General features: G+C 46.0%; 5 protein-coding genes across 6 annotated transcripts; 1 reads left to right on the top strand and 4 right to left on the bottom strand.

Annotated features, from left to right (window-relative positions):
• Window positions 1-124: 124 nt before the first annotated feature.
• On the bottom strand, window positions 125-3,968 carry LOC119548840. The gene is made up of 4 exons (XM_037856459.1): window positions 3,813-3,968; window positions 2,261-2,365; window positions 875-978; window positions 125-361 (listed from the first exon to the last, which is right to left on the bottom strand). Exons 2-4 carry the CDS (start codon window positions 2,340-2,342, stop codon window positions 164-166), a joined length of 384 nt encoding a protein of 127 aa, XP_037712387.1. The 5' UTR covers window positions 2,343-2,365; window positions 3,813-3,968; the 3' UTR covers window positions 125-163.
• Window positions 3,969-4,294: 326 nt separating this feature from the next.
• On the top strand, window positions 4,295-6,890 carry LOC119547329 (reticulocalbin-2). 2 transcript variants are annotated; one of them, XM_037854136.1, is made up of 4 exons: window positions 4,295-4,518; window positions 4,578-4,981; window positions 5,813-5,960; window positions 6,096-6,890. In XM_037854136.1, the coding sequence occupies exons 2-4, from the start codon at window positions 4,759-4,761 to the stop codon at window positions 6,751-6,753; spliced, it is 1,029 nt and encodes a 342-aa protein (XP_037710064.1). In that variant the 5' UTR covers window positions 4,295-4,518; window positions 4,578-4,758; the 3' UTR covers window positions 6,754-6,890. The 2 variants fall into 2 exon arrangements, with proteins under 2 accessions (XP_037710064.1, XP_037710063.1); XM_037854135.1 differs by having other exon boundaries at window positions 4,575-4,981.
• On the bottom strand, window positions 6,816-8,951 carry LOC119547330 (SPRY domain-containing SOCS box protein 3). The gene is made up of 3 exons (XM_037854137.1): window positions 8,288-8,951; window positions 7,698-7,916; window positions 6,816-7,581 (listed from the first exon to the last, which is right to left on the bottom strand). The coding sequence occupies exons 1-3, from the start codon at window positions 8,915-8,917 to the stop codon at window positions 7,540-7,542; spliced, it is 891 nt and encodes a 296-aa protein (XP_037710065.1). The 5' UTR covers window positions 8,918-8,951; the 3' UTR covers window positions 6,816-7,539.
• Window positions 8,952-9,319: 368 nt separating this feature from the next.
• LOC119547331 lies at window positions 9,320-10,374 on the bottom strand. The gene has a single exon (XM_037854138.1). It carries the CDS (start codon window positions 9,997-9,999, stop codon window positions 9,334-9,336), a length of 666 nt encoding a protein of 221 aa, XP_037710066.1. The 5' UTR covers window positions 10,000-10,374; the 3' UTR covers window positions 9,320-9,333.
• A 1,079-nt stretch (window positions 10,375-11,453) lies between these two features.
• Window positions 11,454-20,143, bottom strand: LOC119545952 (collagen alpha-1(IV) chain). Its single transcript, XM_037851909.1, has 9 exons — window positions 20,010-20,143; window positions 19,535-19,634; window positions 18,795-18,843; window positions 17,759-18,706; window positions 17,175-17,671; window positions 15,178-16,628; window positions 13,842-14,810; window positions 12,633-13,777; window positions 11,454-12,091 (listed from the first exon to the last, which is right to left on the bottom strand). Exons 2-9 carry the CDS (start codon window positions 19,552-19,554, stop codon window positions 11,831-11,833), a joined length of 5,340 nt encoding a protein of 1,779 aa, XP_037707837.1. The 5' UTR covers window positions 19,555-19,634; window positions 20,010-20,143; the 3' UTR covers window positions 11,454-11,830.
• Window positions 20,144-20,154: the final 11 nt, after the last annotated feature.

The raw sequence follows: 20,154 nt of genomic DNA, 5'->3' as shown, positions 1-20,154 counted from the left end.
TTCGCTCAGAGTATATGTTTTGGAACAGTATTCCCTAGGTTACTATATATAGTTTTTCACACTGAAACACGCACACGTCGCACACAATTCATACACACACAAAATTATACAATTAGAGTAGAGTTGTTGGTTGCTTTGCTGGCTTTTATCGGAGTGGCTTCCTCTATTCGGGCGAATCCACCTTGTGATAGTTTCCTAAACTGGCTGCCTCGCGGCCAATATTGGATAGGTTTTCTCGCACCACGGACTCAGCTTCCAGGGGTTCTGGCTCGTCGAACTCCTTGCGCATCGTCCACATATACTCGTTGTAGTCCTGCTTCACGGCCGTCGATGAGCTGGCCACTACGCGAAATCCCAGGATCTGAAAGGGAAAATGCAGGAAAACATGAGTCACTGAGTGATTGGAGGTAATTACGGCGAAGGTACTGTTGGATATTGGTAAGGCTAAACGCTCTCCTACTTTGAGATTAAAAATACTTGTAGTTTTACTAATTCAATGGACTTTGTAGATGAATTTTTCAGTCTGGTAAAAGCTTGAACTGATAAAATTCCTTAGATAGTAGCCCTTAGTCTAAAGAACATTATTCCGTTATCATTTGAATTAAATTCCTTTTTCTGGGTATACTATGAGTAACTTAAAGGTAAAAACTATGGAACTTTACAAACCGAAACACTGTATGTTTATCACACAAATTGTTGATTTAATAAGAGGTAAAAGATTCTAAAGTATTATTTACACTTATTTTTATATGGATCATAGTTGAGATACAAATACTTGTAGATAAACATTTGAAACCGGACTATCTGTTTACAGTACCCCAGTCACATCTCCTCATAGGTACAATAACCTTATGCACTTCCTAGGATTACTCACTTCTAGCGCCGATAGAATCCGACAAGGATGCACTAGGTAGACAATGGTGGACTCGTCACTGTAGCCGCCGCAAGAGAACTTGTTCAACTGCTCGATGTCGTCAGCTGAAAGAATTCACGGTGGAATGGGCAATGGTTATCATGGGTGCCATTACTTGGGAAATGAGTTTCCCTTTCGTTTACGGTGTGGCTAAAATGTTTAAACAGGGCAAACAAAAGATAGATAACACGGTTGGGTTGGACAATGACGTCAGCCCAGGGCCATTGTCTTTCGGTGTGAGTGTGCTAATTAAGCGATATGGCGAAAATTATTGACTGCTGTTTCATAATAAAAGAAAAATGGGAGTTTCTCGTGTATTCTTTGTGTCTAGAACCCGGTGCATTGACTTCTGCCCAGCACAGATAAAAGTTCCATAAATATGCACCGGAATTAAGTCGATATAAGGGGTGTACATACGGGTCTTTATATATAAACTGCAGACCCGGTCTGCCAAGCGAACTGCACGCAGCGAAAAACAAATCCAAACTGACGAAGAGCTCGTATGAGGGAGCAAAACTTCGCACAGTGCCGGTCGTAAAAAGCGGAAAGGTGCGGTAAGGCGGGTTTTTGGGGCCAAATGGCATGCAATTAAAGGGCAGCTGTGGTTGGAAAAAATATATTACGGCAAAGTGCTAAAATATGGCACAATGGTTAGTTGTTAACCGAAATTTTCAGATTCTTGTATATTAATACGTTTTCTATCAATGATATATAGATATTTTCGCTTATATCAAGAGAATAAAATATTTTTTATAAAATCCGATTATAAGACTCTTTGGAGGGAATATCCATAGATTTTATTTTGAATTCTAAAATATTTTTGGTATATCGGGTAATAATAAATGTACGTATTCCTGGTACTCCAAGTGTAATTCAAAGAAAAAAATATTTTTTGTTTGGTTTAAAGCAGTTAGAGTTCGAATAAACATGCATATTATTCTAACCATTATTGTGTTTTCATTCATTTGTAGTGTCCAACAGTGAAGGGCATAAAAAAGGAAGAGTGTTCCTAAGCTTCATGCAACAAAGCCCAGCTTAAACTTAACAAAATAAAGTTAAGAATATTTTAGAAAATAACAACTACTGGCAAGCTAATTTTGCCGTCACTGTGTGGCCATTCAAAAAGTGTTTTTTTCGTATTGCCAAGTGAAAAAACCGAAACTAACGCTCAAAAAGCTAGCGTGATGTGCTCGTATGGGTGGAAGTATATCTGTGTGTTCGTATCTGTTTGCCAAGCTCTCGAAATTAATTGTGTCGCAATAGTAAACACACGATAAAATAAAAGCGAAACGAAAATGAGATATTGTATCTACGGGACTGAATGGTTCGTTACGATTCGGTCGTTACCTTTCAATCCGGAGACGAGCACTCGCCATGGATATTTGTGGCTGTAGGAGGCTAAGTTCCCCCGTATGATAATGTACGGCATTTGGCCTGATTACTGCTGGTTATCTTCGGATTAATTAGCGCGGGCGTGCCAACGAAAAACCGTAAAACGTAAGTGAAAAACAAATGAGTTATATAGGCAAAAACGAATCTGGGGGGTAAGAAAAAAGCTCGCTGTTGCGCTGCTGAAGGTTGACTCTCGACTGAAACCGAAATCGGGTTCCACGTTTCGACCAAGAGGTTTTCCCAGCGTTAGCTTAACTGTTGTGGTTTCTTTTTTTTTTTTAGGCGTCGCGCAGCGTGGCTCTCTGAAATGGTTAGCAGCTTTTTATTGGATTAGCCTACGGTGTAAGGTGGCAGATACCCAAATGACAAAGTGACGCATTCGGCCAGGATAATCATCCATGTGATACACGATATGGTCTAGCCAGCGGCAAGGGCGGTAAGTACAAATGGGCGTTGTAGGAATGTAAGGGGTTCGTTCACAAGCGAGTAAAAATATTCACATTTTATTTTAAAACATAGAAACGTCGGGTTTTAGCCTAATGGGTTTTAAATTAGTTTTTAACATTTTTTATTTTTAAAATTGTTTTCCTTAAAATGTCAAAAAATTGTCCAATGTTTTTGTTATATTTTAACAATGAAAGTTGATTTTTTCTTTAAAAATTTTAGCTTGAAAAATAAGGATGCTACATTTTTAAAATACAAAAAGTAAGATTATAAATTTTAAATGTTCCAGATGTTTTTTATAAATTTTTTTGTTTCTTGAAATTTGTAAACATGTTTGTATTTTTATTATCTTTATATGTATATAACCAATTAAAAAATTAACATATACAGTGAATCATTTAAGTATTTGCTTGTTTTTTATAGTAGTAGTAGTAAAATGACTCTAAATTAAATTAAAATAAGTTTCAAACTTCCCAATCCCCAATGTAAAATCATCCTTAAAATAATAAACATTTTTTGAATACCATTCCTCCGATCCCCCTGGAATTCTACTGACGACACCCCTGTGCGTTTATCTCTCTCCCTCACACTCGCCATAAAGTCGTGCCCCGCGACCAGTTGCATGCCAAGCTTTAGTCAGGGACTATAATTACTGACCTGACCGGTCGACTAATGAGTAAGTATTTCTGTTGCTCGGCGTCAGGTGAAAATAATGATAAAACCAAAATAAAAGACCACCCGAGCCGGTCAACAACTCCTACACAAATACATAGGAAAGCCAACAGAGACTGGCACACACACTAACAAACCTAAAGTCCTGCCAAAAATACACACACACCTATTCCGCTCAAGTGTCCTTTGCGTGTTTGGGGCTCACAAAATGAACGGGAATTATGATCAAATTTCCAAATAAATAAACGCGCGGCTCCAAACGAGCTTTATGCCACACAGCTGTCGCAAAATGATGTCATTTGAATTTAATCATCTGCGTTGCCTTTCTCTTCTAGATGTTTTTTTTACTTTGAGCAGAACTTTCCTAACGCGTTTTTCTGTAATAGCTCACCTGGTCCTTTTATTGGGGTAGACCTGTAACTAGCCTGAAGATCCTTTGTCTGAGCTGTAATTTACTTCTTAATTGTTTTATGTTTTGTTAATTGCGGAGAAAAACAAAATTCCAACAAATTCGCAACTTGCAAACTAGCGAAGGGCTAAACACTCACGATCATATCGATATATCGGGGTTTTAGTTTCGATAGTAAGCGGCTTGCACTTTGGAAGCTAATTTTTTTTCTTGATAAATCACTTATACGAGTGATCATTAAGACATTACCTCAATCCCCTCTATTGTAGATTTATTCTTAAAACCACAAAAGTTTTATTTTTTTAATTTAACTAACGTATTAAATTAGTTATATATATTTTATACAGGAATATATCACTACTAACTATCTCCCAACTCTACTTTTAATTTGCAAGCCGTGCAGTGTTGGTAAGCAGGGTGAGAAACCAGGGCTACAGCGATTATGATAAATCGATAGTAAACAGCTATCTATCGCTAGGTTACACTTTTTGCCTGTTCGTTTTTTTATAGTCAGCGGAAATAAATAAACTTATATTTGCCTAAGATAAGACACAACTAATAGACTCGTAAATTAAACTAAATGCGAATAAAGTAGCCCCGCAGCTGAGAGTTAAACTCTAAAGATAAAATTAAATGGTTCATTAAATATTACAGTGATTATCGAAGACAACAGCTGTCGGTCTGCTGGGTGGGTATTTAAATTCGAAAGATAGATTTTTTTTGACTGACATTTGCATATTTCAGAAGCTGGCAAAAGGTGAACTGAGTTCATTGTGTTGTTGGGCATTACGTGTGCGTCCATCCGATCTTTCTCCCTCTCATACTCCCCCTCCTCACTCGCATCCCCAATCCACTCAAGTGCTCGGGAAGCTGCCAAAAAAAATAATCAAAAAGAAGAGGAACACGCCGCTCGGCATAATCAATTAAAATGCCTAGGAATCTGCCGCTTTTTCCGCTGGCCCTGTGCGCCATCGCCTTCCTGGCCGCCGTGGGTCCCATGCCCGCCAACGGGGCGGTGGCCAACAGCCACAAGCACGAGAAGCACCTCAGCAAGGAGCGGGTCAAGGACGGCATCTACGCCCCCCGGGACGCCCACCACCACGGCGAGGATGGGGAGCACAACGTGGAGTTCGACCACGAGGCCATCATCGGTGAGTCAGCGCTGGGAAAACAGATCATCTTCATCTTCAGATCATCTTTATCTAGTGAACTCATAAATCCATAAGGGGGTACACTTTTCAAAAATATTTTACATTTCAATGCATTTTTTTTTATTTTCTACTGTTAACATTTTATTAATGAAATTTACATGCCCTTTGAAAAAGAGAAAAATCAAAGTTATAAATTTAAAAAATACTGCAAATTTCTTAGGTTTTGGTTCTCCCCATGGTCTTTTATAGGGATTGAACCATACTTAAATATCAATCGTCTGTGATTAAAAAATATTCATGTTTTTCAGGTATTGAAAACAAAAAATATTATTTTTCAAATTATTCTTCCAAAAAAAAAGTGCTTGATCAAAAAAAATTTCTTATATTGTTTTCCAACCTTAGCGCAGCAACTATATAAACGTTTTTTAATTTCTTATAGTGTATGCTCTGGCGATATGTTTGTTTACTTGATTTCGGTTTATTTTTGTGGGTCTGCACATCGAAGAATCATTCACATCTAAAGAATACGGTTCAATCATATGTACATATATATTCGAATTTATGCTCTGAAAAAATATTTTGAGTGTCGTCAAATGGGCATATTGATGGATTCCGCATTTAATATAGTCAGTTTTTTCGAAAAAAAATCATTTTTGTAAATATTTAGATCGCATTTTTCCCGCATTTATATCGAATTTTCCGAACAGTGCTTTCATCGTAAAACCATTAAAATTGTTTTCCAAAAGCAACACGTCAATGGCATTGCTCCTGCTTTATGTTCCATTCAACTCTTCACGCTTATGTTCTATTATTAATTTTTGACAACACTAGGCAATACGAAAGAGGCTCAGGAGTTCGACACACTTACGCCAGAGGAATCAAAGAGACGTCTGCTGATACTGGTCAAAATGATGAATCTGAATAAGGACGAATTTATTGACCGGCATGAGTTGAAAGCCTGGATATTAAGGTCCTTTAAGTGAGTGTTGTCTGTTGATTAATACTGCATCGATGTTGGCCAAGCTAATAATCTCCTCGGCAATTTAATGCTTCGCACTTGCTTAACTAAAAAAATCTTTTTAAGACCTTACTAAATTAAATAATAACCTTGTAGAAAACTGTCCGAGGAGGAAGCCGCCGACAGATTCGAGGAAATAGATCAGGATGCTGACGAGAAAATAACGTGGAAGGAGTATCTGCTTGACACCTATGCCATGGAGGATGAGGACTTCAAAAAGGAGACCATCGACTATGACAGCTACGAGGATGAGCAGAAGATGATCAAGCAGGACAAGGAGATGTTCAATGCGGCCGACGCGAACAAGGATGGAGTTCTGACGCTGGAGGAGTTTATTTACTTCCAAAATCCCGAAGAGCATCCACAAATGTTGCCCATTCTGCTGGAGCACACGATGCAGGAGAAGGACCTGGATCACGACGGCAAGATCAACTTCCAAGAGTTTGTTGGCGACTCTGCCTCGCAGCATGACAAGGAGTGGCTGATCACGGAGAAGGAGCGATTCGACAAGGATCACGATACCAACGGCGATGGCGTGCTCACGGGCGATGAGGTTCTGTCCTGGATAGTGCCAAGCAACACGGCGATTGCCAATGACGAGGTGGACCACCTGTTCGTCTCCACCGATGAGGATCACGACGATAGGCTGTCCTACCTGGAAATACTCAACAACTACGACACCTTCGTGGGCAGCGAGGCCACCGATTACGGCGACCATCTGCAAAACATTAACCATCTCTCCGACGAGCTGTAGATCCCAGCCAAAGCTCCATCCTGCTATAGTGAACCTGTGCTTAGTATTGTATTTCATTTGTATAGTTAGTAAATTTATGTTTTATTTATGTAATTTCAAATCAATATCGCTAAATTGTTTTGAGCGCTTCTCACGAATTTCATTTTCATGTCCAATGTCTGGTTTGTCATGTACCAATTACATTATATGTAGTAATTTATATAGACACAAAAAAAATCTACAAAAATCATAATAAATAATTTTTACTAAATTATTTACGGTTTAAGTGCTGGACTTTTACATGTGCTTACAAGTTTTTACATTTTTCATTTGCTTTATTTGCAATATATGACTAGAAACGTTGTCGTTTTATTAAATTACATTACTTAGACTTTAATTTGCTGACTGCGATTATACAAAATTAGTTTAGCAGCGTGTTCTTTTTGACTAGATTTCACACTCGTCTGTACTGGAAAATATGCTTAGCTCTAAATTATTTTGCGGTTCTCTAGCAAGCACTTGAAGCTCCAAAATACGATTTCATTTACTCTCCTTCCTTATATCACAAATATTGCACCGAATTGGCCTATTTCCCCACATTTTTGCTAGAAATTTTCAACAAAAAGCTAAAAACAAAACTGAAAATCGGTTTATCCACATTTTGATAATACCAGATGCTTAACAATACGGGTACACAAAGCACTCTATACAACTACTACGAGAAATTTACATGTCCCAGAGGCACTGCATCGTCGCGGATGCGGAGTGCGCTCCATTCTGATGGCACAAAACAGATTCACGGGCCGCTTACAAATCATAATTCATTATGCACATCTCCAGCTCATTGACCTGGGGGCGAGGACGTACTCTATAAACTTAAGCTTAACTGGGACCGGGCATCGTCGGATCATCGGAGTGGATGCTCCGAAGCTCTACAAATCACACAGTATATCGTAATTGTCTACCTGACGCAGGGGCTCCATCTCGTCGATCACCTCCCCCAGATAATCGCTGATGGGCAGCGGCAGCTTCAGCTTCTCCAGCTGCGATGCGCTGCGCACCCGCCGCATTATTACCGCCCGACAGCGATCCTGTAGGTTGACGAACTCCCTCCGGGTGCACTTCAGAGTCATCTCCGTTTTGGCGGCCGTGGAGCACACGATGGGGTACAGGGGTTCATCAATCTGGAGAGGATTAAAGTAGATTTTTATATGAGTAAGGTATATTTAAATACTGGTAGCTTAAGAATAAGTTTGTATTTAAGATATCTCTTAGGATATCCAAACATACAGAAAACTGGACTGGCTTTAAATTTGTGGGTATCTTGTTCCAAGAAAAGAAATGCCGGGATCAACTTTTTATTCACAGACAAACATATACCCCTATACCATACCATTAAATAATGTTAAATGGATATTGAACCAAAATTTGGTAATGAAAGTGTGAAAGTGATATCGTTCTGATTTCATCAAAATGAGTTCGTTTCTTATAAATTGGTAGTATCTGTGTAGACACAATTTCCTATATTTTTGTTTGGCTCATCCTTCTGACTCACCTGATCCAATCCTCTGAAGGCGACGCCCAGGCACTTGCCATCCTTGTAATACGTGAGTGTACCCTCTATGCCATCGAAGAGTACTCCGATCTGGGTGGGGTGGTTTTCGCGGAAGCGCTTCGTGTACAGCAGGGCAACGCCCTTGTGCCAAAGGACGCCCTTGTGGGACAGTCCCCAGCCGTGCTCGTTCTCGCCCAGCATGTTTCGGAAGGCGTTGGCATGGAGCCGGGCGGACTTGGTCCCAATCCCAAACATAATCGAGGTGCCAAAGACGCGCTGCGAGACATGCAACTCCCAGTAGTAGCGACCATTGTTCAGGGATCGCTTGCCCTGGACGCCGGCGGTGCCCTTGCTCCAGTTGGGATGGAAGTGCACCGTTCGGGAATTGGGTCCGCTGAGCACCACCTCCTTGGAGCGATGCCGCTTGCTCCACGTCCAGTTGTCCTCGACGCCCTCGGGCAGGGGACAAAAGCGAGTTGGCGGCAACGAGGCTGAAGATGAGGACGAGGACCCGGCCTCCTGCATGGCCTGGCAGCCTCCTCCTCCGCGACGACCGCTTTGGCGACGCCTCCTCGGGGCTATGGCCACCACGGGTAGACCCGGCTGTGGATCCACTTCCACATCAGACATTGTTAGTGTGACTAGAAATTTTTGTTTGTCGAACTCGAAGAATTTAGACAAAGGGAGTACTTCAAATCGTTTTGGGGATGTGTGTGTCAAAAGGTTGAGCAAGCTGGGGGTTGTTGTCTTTCGTCAGGGCTCTCAAGTTGTTGGAATTGATTAAGGAGCGGCTTCAGGGGTGGCGTCTTTACCTCGAGGGGTCCTCTTTTGATGAAAGCTTGGAGGGAAGCTCTTTCTTCGGTTTATCTAGTGGTTAACTGGCTATTCCTCTTTCTTTGAAATCTACTTTTAAGGCTAAGGACTAGAATTCTTTTATGGGGCCTTTCCTTCTTGTATCTAAATTTCCAGGTGGTAAGTTCTTTATGAGATATTCCAATAGCTTAGTGGCTTAACCACCGGTTAACTAAGGGTTAAGACCTCCTGTCTTACAGGTGGCTGGTTAGCAGGGGTTCTTGAATATTTTCCTCTGGAAAATGCTGCTCCATCTCCCCTTGTAACTGCTGAGGATCCTCCTCCACCTCCTGTGGAATCTCCTCTAGGATCTCCTGATCCAATGAGACTAACTCCTCCTCTTGCTCCTGTGATCCCAAGCTGGTCAACGAAGCGTAGCCACTGCTCAGGGAACTGCTGCTCCAGCTGGAACTCAATCTGGCAGGTCGATAGCTCCTCACTGGCTGCAGATGCTGCTGCTGTTGACCAATGGTCCTTTTCAGCTCCCTCTTGATCCTTCTGATCTGCCGGAAATCCTGCTCACCACCGGAACCCCTTTGCTTGTGCAGCTGCAGTTCCTGCAGATGAAAGTGATGGCGACAATAGCCCTGTGGACTGTGGGCACAAAACCGACAGGCCTCGGAGTTGGCGCCACCCACAAGCGGCAGGATGGGCTCGAGGATGCGACGCTTCTGGCTGCGCTTCTGTTGCTCCAACTGCTGCTCCGCCAGGCGCTGCGGGGCCTTACGATCGCCCACCGTCTCGGCCACCTCCTGGAGCAGGCGCACGTTCCTGGGGAAGCATCGGTCGTGGATGTAGAGCACGATTCGTTGGCAGTAAACGCACAGCGAGTGGAACAGCAGCAGCAGGACGATAATCATAAATAGGGGTTGGAGTTGAGTCTTGGTTTTTGGGGGGTTGCTGCTGCTGCTGCTGTTTCTTGAGGGGATCGGCCTTTGTGGCTGCACTTCCGGTTAAGTTTGTGGTTCCTTAGTTTCAGTTCTCCACTTCATGAAAGGGGTCCACGTAATTTTCACTGTTTCTTTTGGGGTACACACATTTTTTTCAGCTCCTCCACCTCTTTTGGGCTCCCAAAGGCTGCTCCGCTTATCTGCCTGAAGGTTCAACTCCCACCGACGACCGCCACCGCTTGCGTCCAAGTCTCACTGGCTTCTGGCACTTTTTTTTTTTCCAACTCACTTTCCCAACCTGAAGCCACAAAGGCCTACCCTTATTTTCCTCAGCTGGAATCGCGACGAGCTGCTTCCAACCACCAATTGGAATATGTGTGTGCGAGTGTGTGTCTGCATATCATTATCATATGGTCTCGCATGCCAACCCCCTGGCCCAGTTGGCCCTCTCTCCTCGCCACCCTTCGACCCCAATCGCCACCCCCTCGAGAACCCAACCCCCACCCGAAATCCGAATGGAGAGAGGCATGCGCACAAGTGCACGTGGTGAGTTTTTCTCTTGGCATTGCTTTTTTAAGGGCTCTCCACTCTACAGCGGGATTTCCACCACGTCAACTACCCCGAACCCTCGAAGAAGATCTTATCATAAACACAAGAGATTTTCAAGCTTCGTCAGGGATATCAATCCAAATTTCTCGGAACTAAAGACTCCTAAGATCTTATAGTTTCCGTTCTTAGAAGAATCTGTTAAGAATTCCCCGATTAAAAAAATATATAAACCTTTTAGAGGAGTTTCCACCACTTCTACTATCCTGATATACCCTGTCTTATGGAGAAGATCTTATTATCTAAAGTTACAGCATTATAAGGCACACAAGATGTCCAATCTTCATCTGGGATATCGATCTAAACATATTAGAACTATAATTTTCCAAGATCTTTATCAGATTATATGTAGTTTCCTTTCCTGTAAGTACATATTACGTAAGCACACCCCAAGTTGAAATATTATGCAACCCTTTTTATGGAAACTTAAATCACACCACGTAATAGATAAAGAAAAGAGAGAAAATGTTGTTATAAGAAGGATATGTCTGAATATATACACAGGGTTTTATAAATCTCAGAAAGATCACCTATCGCAACTATAATAAAATACAAAAACCCTTAATTGGGATGTAAAAACTTACTAATGGTAAATTTAAAAATGTATAATGTATTTATAAATTTTCTTTATTTTACCATTTTTTGTTTGTTTCATAAACGTAAACAATAGACGACAAAGTTGTGTAGAGCAGTTGAGGCGGTGATCAGTGTCGATGGATTCGTTCGATAATCGTTATATCATCGTTATACATGGTGCATTCATTCGCATTTAATCGGGTTAGAGAATAAAAGTTGAACATGCTCGCACATACACATGGTTGTTTTTAATATTTTTCGACATACGACCGAGGCTAGTTTATTTATTTGTTTGATTTACTTAACTTACGTAACGTAACTTAAAAGCAGTTTACATTTGTTTAGAACATTAATTGGCAGATAAAAAATGGCATGGTGGTCCAGGTCAGTAAATAGCACTTCGACCGGAAGGTCCTTTTGTTCGTTTTTGGTTAGTTTAAGGAATTTGTAGCAGTGTTGGTTCGTCGGTGTGTGTTTGTTGGTTTTTTGTTTGTGTTGTGAGTGTGTGGGATGGGGGCACACACACGATTCGTTGGTAAATTTAAGGCTTTACATTTAGATTAAACTTATGCTGTGTGTGCTGTGTGGGTGTCTGTGGGTGTGCTACTACTTGGCGGTCCTACGACGAGTTCTTCATGCACACCTGGCACCTGGAGACACGCGACTGCCGATCGCCGGCCTTGATCGTCTGCTGTTGGGGCTTGGCGAAGGGCTGTGTGGAGTCCAGGTTGAACATCCAGAAGCTGGTCATCGACTCGTAGAAGTGGCACCAGCCCTTGGCGCCGTTGCACTCGATGAAGGGCGTAGCGCGGAAGTCCTCCAAACAGGAGCCAGGCGATTGCAGCGCCTGTCCACCGCCTCCGTTGCCCACAGCCGTGTGCTGAGAAAAGAGATGGGTGTTAGGGGATTGTATTAGGGTACATTTTTAAATGTTTTTGAAAAATTATTTAATAACCCGATGAGATAAAAATGTAGGGTTATTTATTTTATCAATATCTAGCCACATACCAAAAATGTTACTAAAAGGCCATCACATTTTACTTATAAAATAAAACCTATTCTATCGAAATCTCTTTAAAACTTTTGTTAAATTAATTTATTAATTTGATCAATAATGATACCAACAATTTGAAAGATCGGACAATTATTAAATATATTACTAAGAGCTGACGTTAGTTCCAAAAGATAAATATTATCCAGTAGATGGCGCATGCGCAACGTGTTAGGAGCAACCCTTATCATGCAAGTTGCACGTGCGCCATCTAACGGACAGTTTTCAAAAATATTTCCAAATTAAATTTGAAACTGATAATCTCTAAATTGCAAATCGAGTTCCTGCCAAAATTTGAATACCTTTAGTGGTATTATATGAATACAAATTTTAAGAGATCCTAAAATTGCTATCGAGAGGCTGTACTCACCATGACGAAGCTGTAGCCGATCCAGAGACCCTCCCAGCCATTTGGACAGTCGGGCACCTCTATCGTCTGGCTGTGCACGGCGATCACATTGGCCGGCGCCTCACAGACGACGCAACGGGAGATGTACTGCCGGATGGCCTCGTTCTCCACGGGCATCATCGGAATGGCGGCGTTGGTGGTCAGCCAGAAGGTCCTGTCGTTGCGCGAGGCGTAGTTGCAGACGTTGTTCTGACCGCAAGAGAGCACCGGCAGGGTGGAGAACCTGGGCACACAGGAGCCGGGGGATCCGAGGTCCTGGTTGTGGGCATAGTCATTGCCATCGACGTACAGCAGGGAGTAGCCCGTCCAGAGCTCCGTGTGTCCGGCTGCGCACCTGGGCACCGTTTCCGATTGACTGTGCCGAGTGACAAGGATGCCGGTGAGGTAGTCTAGGGCAGCGGAGCACGGTGCTCCGGGTTCGCCCTTCACACCGATCAGACCAATAGTGCCGTCGAAACCGCGTTCGCCCTGCTCACCACGATCTCCCTTGGGTCCAGGACGACCCACGTTTCCGGTCACACCGATCAATCCACGTTCACCCTTCTCACCACGCTCGCCCTGCATGCCGGCCAGGCCAACAGGTCCTGGGGGTCCCGTTTCACCCTTTTGTCCATTGCGTCCAGGCTGACCTGGTTCACCCTTGGGTCCTGGTGGCGGTACCATTCCCGGTTCACCCTTCTGTCCAGGCTGACCCGGTAGTCCGTCATGCCCATCGAGTCCCTTGGGTCCGGTGAAGCCACGTTCTCCAACAGGGCCAGGAGGTCCATCGTTGCCATCCAACCCCGGGTAGCCAATGTCACCCTTGGGTCCGGTCAAACCGATCAGACCAGCAGGTCCCTGGATTCCCCGGTCACCCTTGTCTCCCTTCTGTCCCTCGAAGCCGTTCAGACCACGTTCACCCTTGAAGCCCTGCAGTCCGGCATCACCCTTCGATCCGGGGGCGCCGGGGAAGCCATCCTGTCCAGGTTGTCCGGGACTGCCAGCCAGGCCACGCTCTCCCTTGATGCCAGCCGGTCCAATGGGTCCAGGAAGACCCACAAGTCCGGGTTCTCCGGCCAAACCGGGCAGACCACGTTCACCCACCAAGCCAGGAGCTCCAGTGAGACCTTAAGATAAGGTTAATGTTTAGAATATGGGTATGTTCCAGATACTTAAGGTTCATAAACTAACCTATACGTCCGTTCCTGCCGGAGCGCCCGGGCAGACCCTTCTCTCCCTTGATGGTGATTCCAGGATAGCCGGCCTCTCCTTGAGGTCCGATGTCACCCTTGGCACCGGGGAAACCATTCAAGCCATTGGCGCCAGGTGGTCCCGTCAAGCCGCGTTCACCCTTAACTCCATCGCGTCCAGTCAGACCGATTTCTCCTTGGTCGCCACGTTCGCCCTTCTCGCCGGTGTATCCTTGCTCGCCCTGTGATCCCTTCTCGCCGCGCTCCACCTGAACGGTGGCCGGAAGACCCGGTTGACCACGCAGACCGCGCTCACCCTTGACTCCAGGAGCTCCGATGAAGCCTTGGAGACCAGCGGGACCAGTGGCACCCTTGAGTCCATCCAGACCAGGTAGTCCCTGGTCACCCTTGTCGCCTCGAACGCCGGGATAGCCAGCAGGACCAGGAGCACCAGCTGCGCCGGGCAGACCATCGATGCCTGGAGAACCGGGAATACCGGGAGCTCCCACCGATCCCTTCTCACCAGTCTGGCCCCAAACGCCCTGCAGTCCTTGGTCACCCTTCTCGCCATTGCTTCCGTCAAGTCCATCGAGGCCATTGCGTCCCGCGTCACCCTTCTCGCCCTGCGGACCAGGACGTCCGTGCACGGGCAAACCGGGCAGACCCTTCTCACCGGGCCAACCGGGCTCTCCAGCTGGTCCAGTATCGCCACGAAGTCCGGAAATACCGGGCTCACCCTTCTGTCCCTTCTCGGAGGCATCGCCAGGCAGACCAGGAGCTCCATCCAGACCGGGGAATCCTTGGACACCCTTCTCGCCAGGCAAACCGTCCAAGCCAGGCTGTCCGGGGGCACCGGCCACGCCTTGGTCACCCTTCACGCCCATATAGCCAGGAGCACCTTGGGGACCGCGTCCACCCACAGGTCCATCGTTTCCAGTCAAGCCAGCAGCTCCCTTATCACCCTTGGCACCTGGAGATGGAAAGAAGAGAAGCAAAGGATCAAATAAAGTGGGTAATCAAGAGTTCAGAACTGGAATAATATATTGATATATTGATTAATTAAAGATAATATACTCTTCGGGTGTGCTCTAAGTTAAATTAACTTATTAACGAATAAATTTAAAAAGCAGGATTGTAATATTTGTAAAACATGAAGGTTACTTAAATGTGATAGGAAGTTGAACAAAAGATCGCACCGACAGAGAACTACAACAAAGGTTTTCAAGAGCTTCTTAGGCCCTACTAAATAGGGAGAACTATTTGTGATCCTGACAATCCCCAAATAAGCCTAACAACCTATTTGTTTGTTATTAAATTACTGTACTAGATGAACTTACCAGAAACACCGGGGATACCAGCGGGTCCGCGCTTTCCGGGAGCGCCAGTGACGCCAGTGAAGCCCTTAGGTCCATCGGTGCCAGGTTCGCCGCGATCTCCCTTGTTGCCGGGCATGCCGACGAGTCCAGGATTGCCGGGCTCACCCTTAGCGCCATCACGACCTTGCACGCCGTCGATACCAGGAATGCCAGGAGGTCCGGCGACACCAGGAGGACCCAGTGGGCCCACATCTCCCTTCTGGCCAACAACTCCGGGACGTCCAGCCACACCGGGCAAACCGGCTTCTCCTCGATCGCCAGGATAACCCACGCTGCCTTCGGGACCGGGGAAACCTTGGGCGCCAGTTAGACCACGTTCGCCCTTCTCGCCCTGCAGACCATTGAGTCCGGGGGGTCCAGTGGGACCGGCCACCGAGATGCCAGGCTCTCCCCGCAGACCGGGTTCACCATTGCGTCCGGGTATGCCACGGAAGCCATCTTTGCCTGGATTGCCAGGGGCACCGACCGCTCCCTGGTTGCCCTTGTCGCCGCGTGGTCCAGTCAAGCCGCGTGGTCCCTCCAGGCCAGCCGGACCCTGGGGTCCAGTGTCACCCTTAAGGCCATCGTAGCCAATGTCTCCCTTGTCGCCCTTCAATCCCTCAGGTCCTGACACGCCGGTCTGGCCGGGCTCACCCTTGTTGCCCTTGGCGGGCACAGTCAGTGCGTCGGCGGCACAGCTGCCGGGCTCTCCCTTCTCGCCGCTCCTGCCCAAAGTACCCTTGTCACCCTTGGGTCCGTTGATGCCATGGAATCCGGGCTCACCCTTGATGGAAACGCCGGGGTTTCCTGGGTAGCCGTCTCGTCCAGCGCGTCCGGGTCTTCCATCAATGCCGGGAGCACCCGACAGACCCTTCTCTCCCTTCAAACCGAACTCTCCCTTGGGTCCAGTAGGTCCTGGTAAGCCGTCAAGTCCTGGTTCTCCCTTCACTCCGGGGGCTCCATTCCAGCCAGGATTACCCTTGTCGCCCTTGATGGGCTTGATTTGGCTCAGATCCGCAATGGCCGGAAGACCGGGAGCTCCATCGGCACCGGGCACTCCCGTCTGACCATCCTCTCCCTTCTCGCCAGGCAGTCCAGTTTGGCCGTTGATTCCGTCGTGTCCACGCTCTCCGGGATATCCTCGCTCTCCGGGGGGACCACGTGCGCCATCCTTGCCGGGAATTCCGGGCAGACCGATCGCACCCTTGTCGCCCTTGGCGCCTGCTCTGCAGGATGAGCACTTGCCGCCAACGTCGCCCTTGATGCCCATGTCTCCCTTCTGGCCTGGAGTACCGGGACGTCCGGCATCACCCTTTTGGCCAGGAGCACCGGCAGAACCGGGAGCACCGGGACGGCCAAGCTTGGAGTCACCGGGAACACCCACGTTGCCCTTGAAGCCGCGCTCTCCCTTGCTGCCCTTCTGTCCGGGGTATCTGGGGGGTAACATAGGGGCGTTATTGGAATGAAGATCTCAATGCAGAGCTAATAGGTTAAAGCTTAGTTCACTGCTTATCTATTGCTTTAAAATATAAATAATACATGAAATAAAACGAATTCTCCATAACTACCAAAAGAAATCTCTTTTGAAAAACTAATCCATTTTAAAGATATAAAAGTAGATTTGGGGTTTTGAAATCACTTTTAAAAATAATTTTTAGATGTCTAAAAGTATGCAATTAATTAGGGATAGTAGCATTTTTTTTTTAAACGTTTATAAATGTGGAAATTTTATTCTTAAGATTAGCACACTGCTACCCAACTGGCAGCTTAATCTAATCGAGTTTTCTGTCGCATTTTTGAATGAACTCATAAATCTTCTGAGTTTCAAATATATTGTTGCATACTTTTAGGCGTCGGAAAATATTTTTACCACATGGGCTGTATCTGCTGACAAGCACTGTCCAAATTAATAGAGCTACTTCTTAACATCATAATAAAATCTTTCCCTAAGCTTTGGATAACAATTCACAAGGACTCACCCAGGAACTCCTTCGTCTCCCTTGGCTCCAGGAATGCCAATGCCAGGCAATCCGCCTTCACCCTTCTCTCCCTCGGGTCCCGGAGGTCCTTGGTGTCCAATGGGTCCAATCGGTCCTGGAGGACCATCGAATCCTGCGTTTCCCTTGTCGCCCTTCTTGCCAGCTGGTCCTTCATTGCCTGGTCGTCCGGGCAGACCGGCGCCTCCCTTCTGTCCCGTGTATCCTTGCGGACCTGGCTGTCCATCGACTCCGTTCAATCCCTGGGGTCCGGGTGCGCCAACATAGCCGCGAGGTCCCTTCGGTCCCGAGGGTCCTGGGGTTCCACGTCCGCCGCCTGGTGGTCCGGGAGGACCGAGCAAGCCCTGTTTACCAGTCAATCCTGGTCGTCCAGCCTCTCCCTTCTGTCCGTCATGACCGGGCAGACCATTTAGTCCGGGCTCACCGCGATCTCCCTTTTGTCCGGCAGGTCCTGGTGGTCCAAAGTTACCGGGACGACCCTGTGGGGGAAAGAGGAAGAGGTGATTTAAGGATCAGGATGCTACGATGGTGTGTCAATACAAGCCATATAAGATATGTGTACTTACACGATCTCCTGGATGACCGAGCAGACCCTTCTCTCCCTTCTGTCCATCGAGTCCAGTCTCACCCTCTGGTCCGGCCTCGCCTTTGCGACCCACTGGTCCTGGCTCTCCCTTCTGACCCTGGTCGCCACGGGGTCCCTGGACGGTAACCTCCGTGTTGCTTGGCGCCGATGTTGCGGGCTCACCCTTGGCGCCCTTCTCACCTGGGTTACCTGGCTTCATGGGTCCGTAGCAGGAGGCACCCTTCTCACCCTTCAGGCCGTGTTCACCTCGAGGTCCTTTGGCTCCATAGGGTCCGCTGTCGCCGCGTTCGCCCTTCTCGCCCGGGAATCCCTGCTCTCCGGCCAGACCAGCTGAGCCCCTAAAGCCGGGCTCACCCTTCTCGCCCTTCGCGTAGTCACCATTCTCCTTGGCCGGCTCACCCTTCTCGCCCTTGCTGCCCAGCTGGCCGGTGTAGCCGCGTGGTCCCTGCATTCCATCCAGACCCCTCAGACCGGCCAAACCTTTGTCGCCATCGCATCCGTCCTTGCCATTCTGACCGGGGGCGCCGGGAGTGCCAGCAGGTCCCTGGACACCGGGCACACCAGACTGTCCGTGAAGACCCGGCGATCCGCGCTCACCCTTGTCGCCACGCACTCCATATGGTCCGGGGTCACCCTTCTGGCCCTTGTCGCCCAGAGGTCCCTCCAAGCCGGGGTAGCCCGTCTCACCCTTCAGTCCCGTGGGTCCCAGTGGGCCCGGCAGACCACGGTTGCCCTTCTCCGCAATGCACTTGGGCACGCAGCCCGCATATCCGGCCGTACAATTCTTGGGCAGCGGCTCTCCGCGCTGCAATCCGGCGGAGTCCACGATTTCGTAACTGGGGTCAATGGGGTTTCTTTGATCATGTCGAGTTTGGGTTCTAGCGGCATCCTGAATCGAACCGGATGTACCAGACTGCTTCCAAAATTGCTGAAGGGAAAAGGAATATAAAAAGGGTATGGGTGGTTTACTATCCGAATGGATATGGATGATGGTGTATAAGATGGGGCTATCTTACAGCATCGGCACCGACTAACGCTCCTGCGATGACAGCGGCATACAGCAGCCTGCAAAGAAATCGGAGACCAGAGATCAGTAGGGTTAGGAACTGTGCTTCACATGGGTGATCTCTCTTATCAGTCTAGTTTCGTATTCTTGGGGCTATCTGCTCTCTTAAAGTGGCATCTCGCTCTTTTAGGCAATTAGTGGAAGAGAAGAAGCTAAGAGAGCTCTCTCTTAAGTGGTTCAAGAGAAATCACTATGATCTTGGCAAATTGGCAATACGGATCTATAAGTCCACAGGTGGGATTTGGAGAGACTTTTAACGAGTGTTTTTAGTTTTTAATATTATAAATATAAAGAAATTTTATTTTTCAATTTATGTCTTCTTCTACATCAATCATTTATATTTAAGTTGCCTTATTACTTGTTCTTAGATAAATTAATACATAAATAATTTATTTTAAGCATATTAATATAACTAATATTAGTATTAGTTTTAGTGAAAGTCAAAAATAATTTTAGATTTTAAAAAACCTATTCTCATAAAATTTTAAAATTTCTCAGTGGAAACAAAACCAGAAATCGTAACAATCCAAATATAAATATAATTTTTAAAAGAATTGATTCTACGGAGAGCTGTTCAAACTTTAGCCTTTCAAATTTGTTTGACCATTTTACATTTTCAAAATTCTTGTCTTTGAATTTTTTTCTCTCTAAAATCTTGAAAGGATCTAATAATACTAAATTTTTACTTACCGCTTCCAGAAGGGCAACATGATGCCCTATACACTTAAGCCTGCACAATAATTTTCTCGGTTCTCGTCGAATATTAATTTATATGTTGCCGTCGTTGGGCCTGGAAAGATGAGCCAGAAAATTGGGCACTTTAATTTCGCAGCAGTTGCAAAATAAATTTTTAAAACTACAGAACTTGACCGGTATTCATATGTCATTTAATATTTGTGGGAAAATCATGTTGCTTTACTTTTTGTACGATTAAATGTTTTTTTTTTAATTTTTAAGGTTCAAGCTTAAAGGAACATTGATATTTCGCGTTACAGTTTGAGAAGCACTGGAGCTGGCGCGAAGCTCGCACAATTATTTGACAAGCAACATATGGCTTTTAATTTAAATATATGTATAAAATATATTTTTAAAAATTCTTTTTTTAAGTCAAGTTCCTTAATGGACTCCTATCCAACGGGCGGATCAACGGGACATTAGACCCTACCAAGAACACACAACCACAACCGAGCAATACGATCCGAACGCACAGCACACCACTCTGCTCCACAGAACAGACTAAAGACAGACTAAAGGCAACTGGCCAGATCAGCTCCGGACCGAGCCCAGTCTACTACTTACTCAGGGAGACG

Source organism: Drosophila subpulchrella, chromosome 2L (genome assembly GCF_014743375.2).
Source record: "Drosophila subpulchrella strain 33 F10 #4 breed RU33 chromosome 2L, RU_Dsub_v1.1 Primary Assembly, whole genome shotgun sequence".
In the NCBI taxonomy this organism is placed as follows: Eukaryota; Metazoa; Arthropoda; class Insecta; order Diptera; family Drosophilidae; genus Drosophila; species Drosophila subpulchrella.
Note: the sequence above shows the minus strand (reverse complement) of the source record. Positions and strands in the feature narration are given on the sequence as shown.

What these genes read in the sequence shown, in the direction of transcription:
- LOC119548840 (XM_037856459.1), bottom strand. Translation starts at nt 2,342, where the DNA reads ATGCCGTACATTATCATACGGGGGAACTTAGCCTCCTACAGCCACAAA. An exon ending in GCTCGTCTCCGGATTGAAAG is followed by an intron (nt 979 to 2,260) that starts GTAACGACCGAA and finishes GAATTCTTTCAG; the next exon opens with CTGACGACATCGAGCAGTTG. An exon ending in GGATTCTATCGGCGCTAGAA is followed by an intron (nt 362 to 874) that starts GTGAGTAATCCT and finishes TTTCCCTTTCAG; the next exon opens with ATCCTGGGATTTCGCGTAGT.
- LOC119547331 (XM_037854138.1), bottom strand. Translation starts at nt 9,999, where the DNA reads ATGATTATCGTCCTGCTGCTGCTGTTCCACTCGCTGTGCGTTTACTGC.
- LOC119545952 (XM_037851909.1), bottom strand. Translation starts at nt 19,554, where the DNA reads ATGTTGCCCTTCTGGAAGCG. An exon ending in GGAGACGAAGGAGTTCCTGG is followed by an intron (nt 16,629 to 17,174) that starts GTGAGTCCTTGT and finishes GTTACCCCCCAG; the next exon opens with ATACCCCGGACAGAAGGGCA. An exon ending in TGGTATCCCCGGTGTTTCTG is followed by an intron (nt 14,811 to 15,177) that starts GTAAGTTCATCT and finishes TTCCATCTCCAG; the next exon opens with GTGCCAAGGGTGATAAGGGA.
- LOC119547330 (XM_037854137.1), bottom strand. Translation starts at nt 8,917, where the DNA reads ATGTCTGATGTGGAAGTGGATCCACAGCCGGGTCTACCCGTGGTGGCC. An exon ending in CCTTCAGAGGATTGGATCAG is followed by an intron (nt 7,917 to 8,287) that starts GTGAGTCAGAAG and finishes AATCCTCTCCAG; the next exon opens with ATTGATGAACCCCTGTACCC. An exon ending in AGATGGAGCCCCTGCGTCAG is followed by an intron (nt 7,582 to 7,697) that starts GTAGACAATTAC and finishes CCTCGCCCCCAG; the next exon opens with GTCAATGAGCTGGAGATGTG.
- LOC119547329 (XM_037854136.1), top strand. Translation starts at nt 4,759, where the DNA reads ATGCCTAGGAATCTGCCGCTTTTTCCGCTGGCCCTGTGCGCCATCGCC. An exon ending in CGACCACGAGGCCATCATCG is followed by an intron (nt 4,982 to 5,812) that starts GTGAGTCAGCGC and finishes TGACAACACTAG; the next exon opens with GCAATACGAAAGAGGCTCAG. An exon ending in TGGATATTAAGGTCCTTTAA is followed by an intron (nt 5,961 to 6,095) that starts GTGAGTGTTGTC and finishes ATAACCTTGTAG; the next exon opens with AAAACTGTCCGAGGAGGAAG.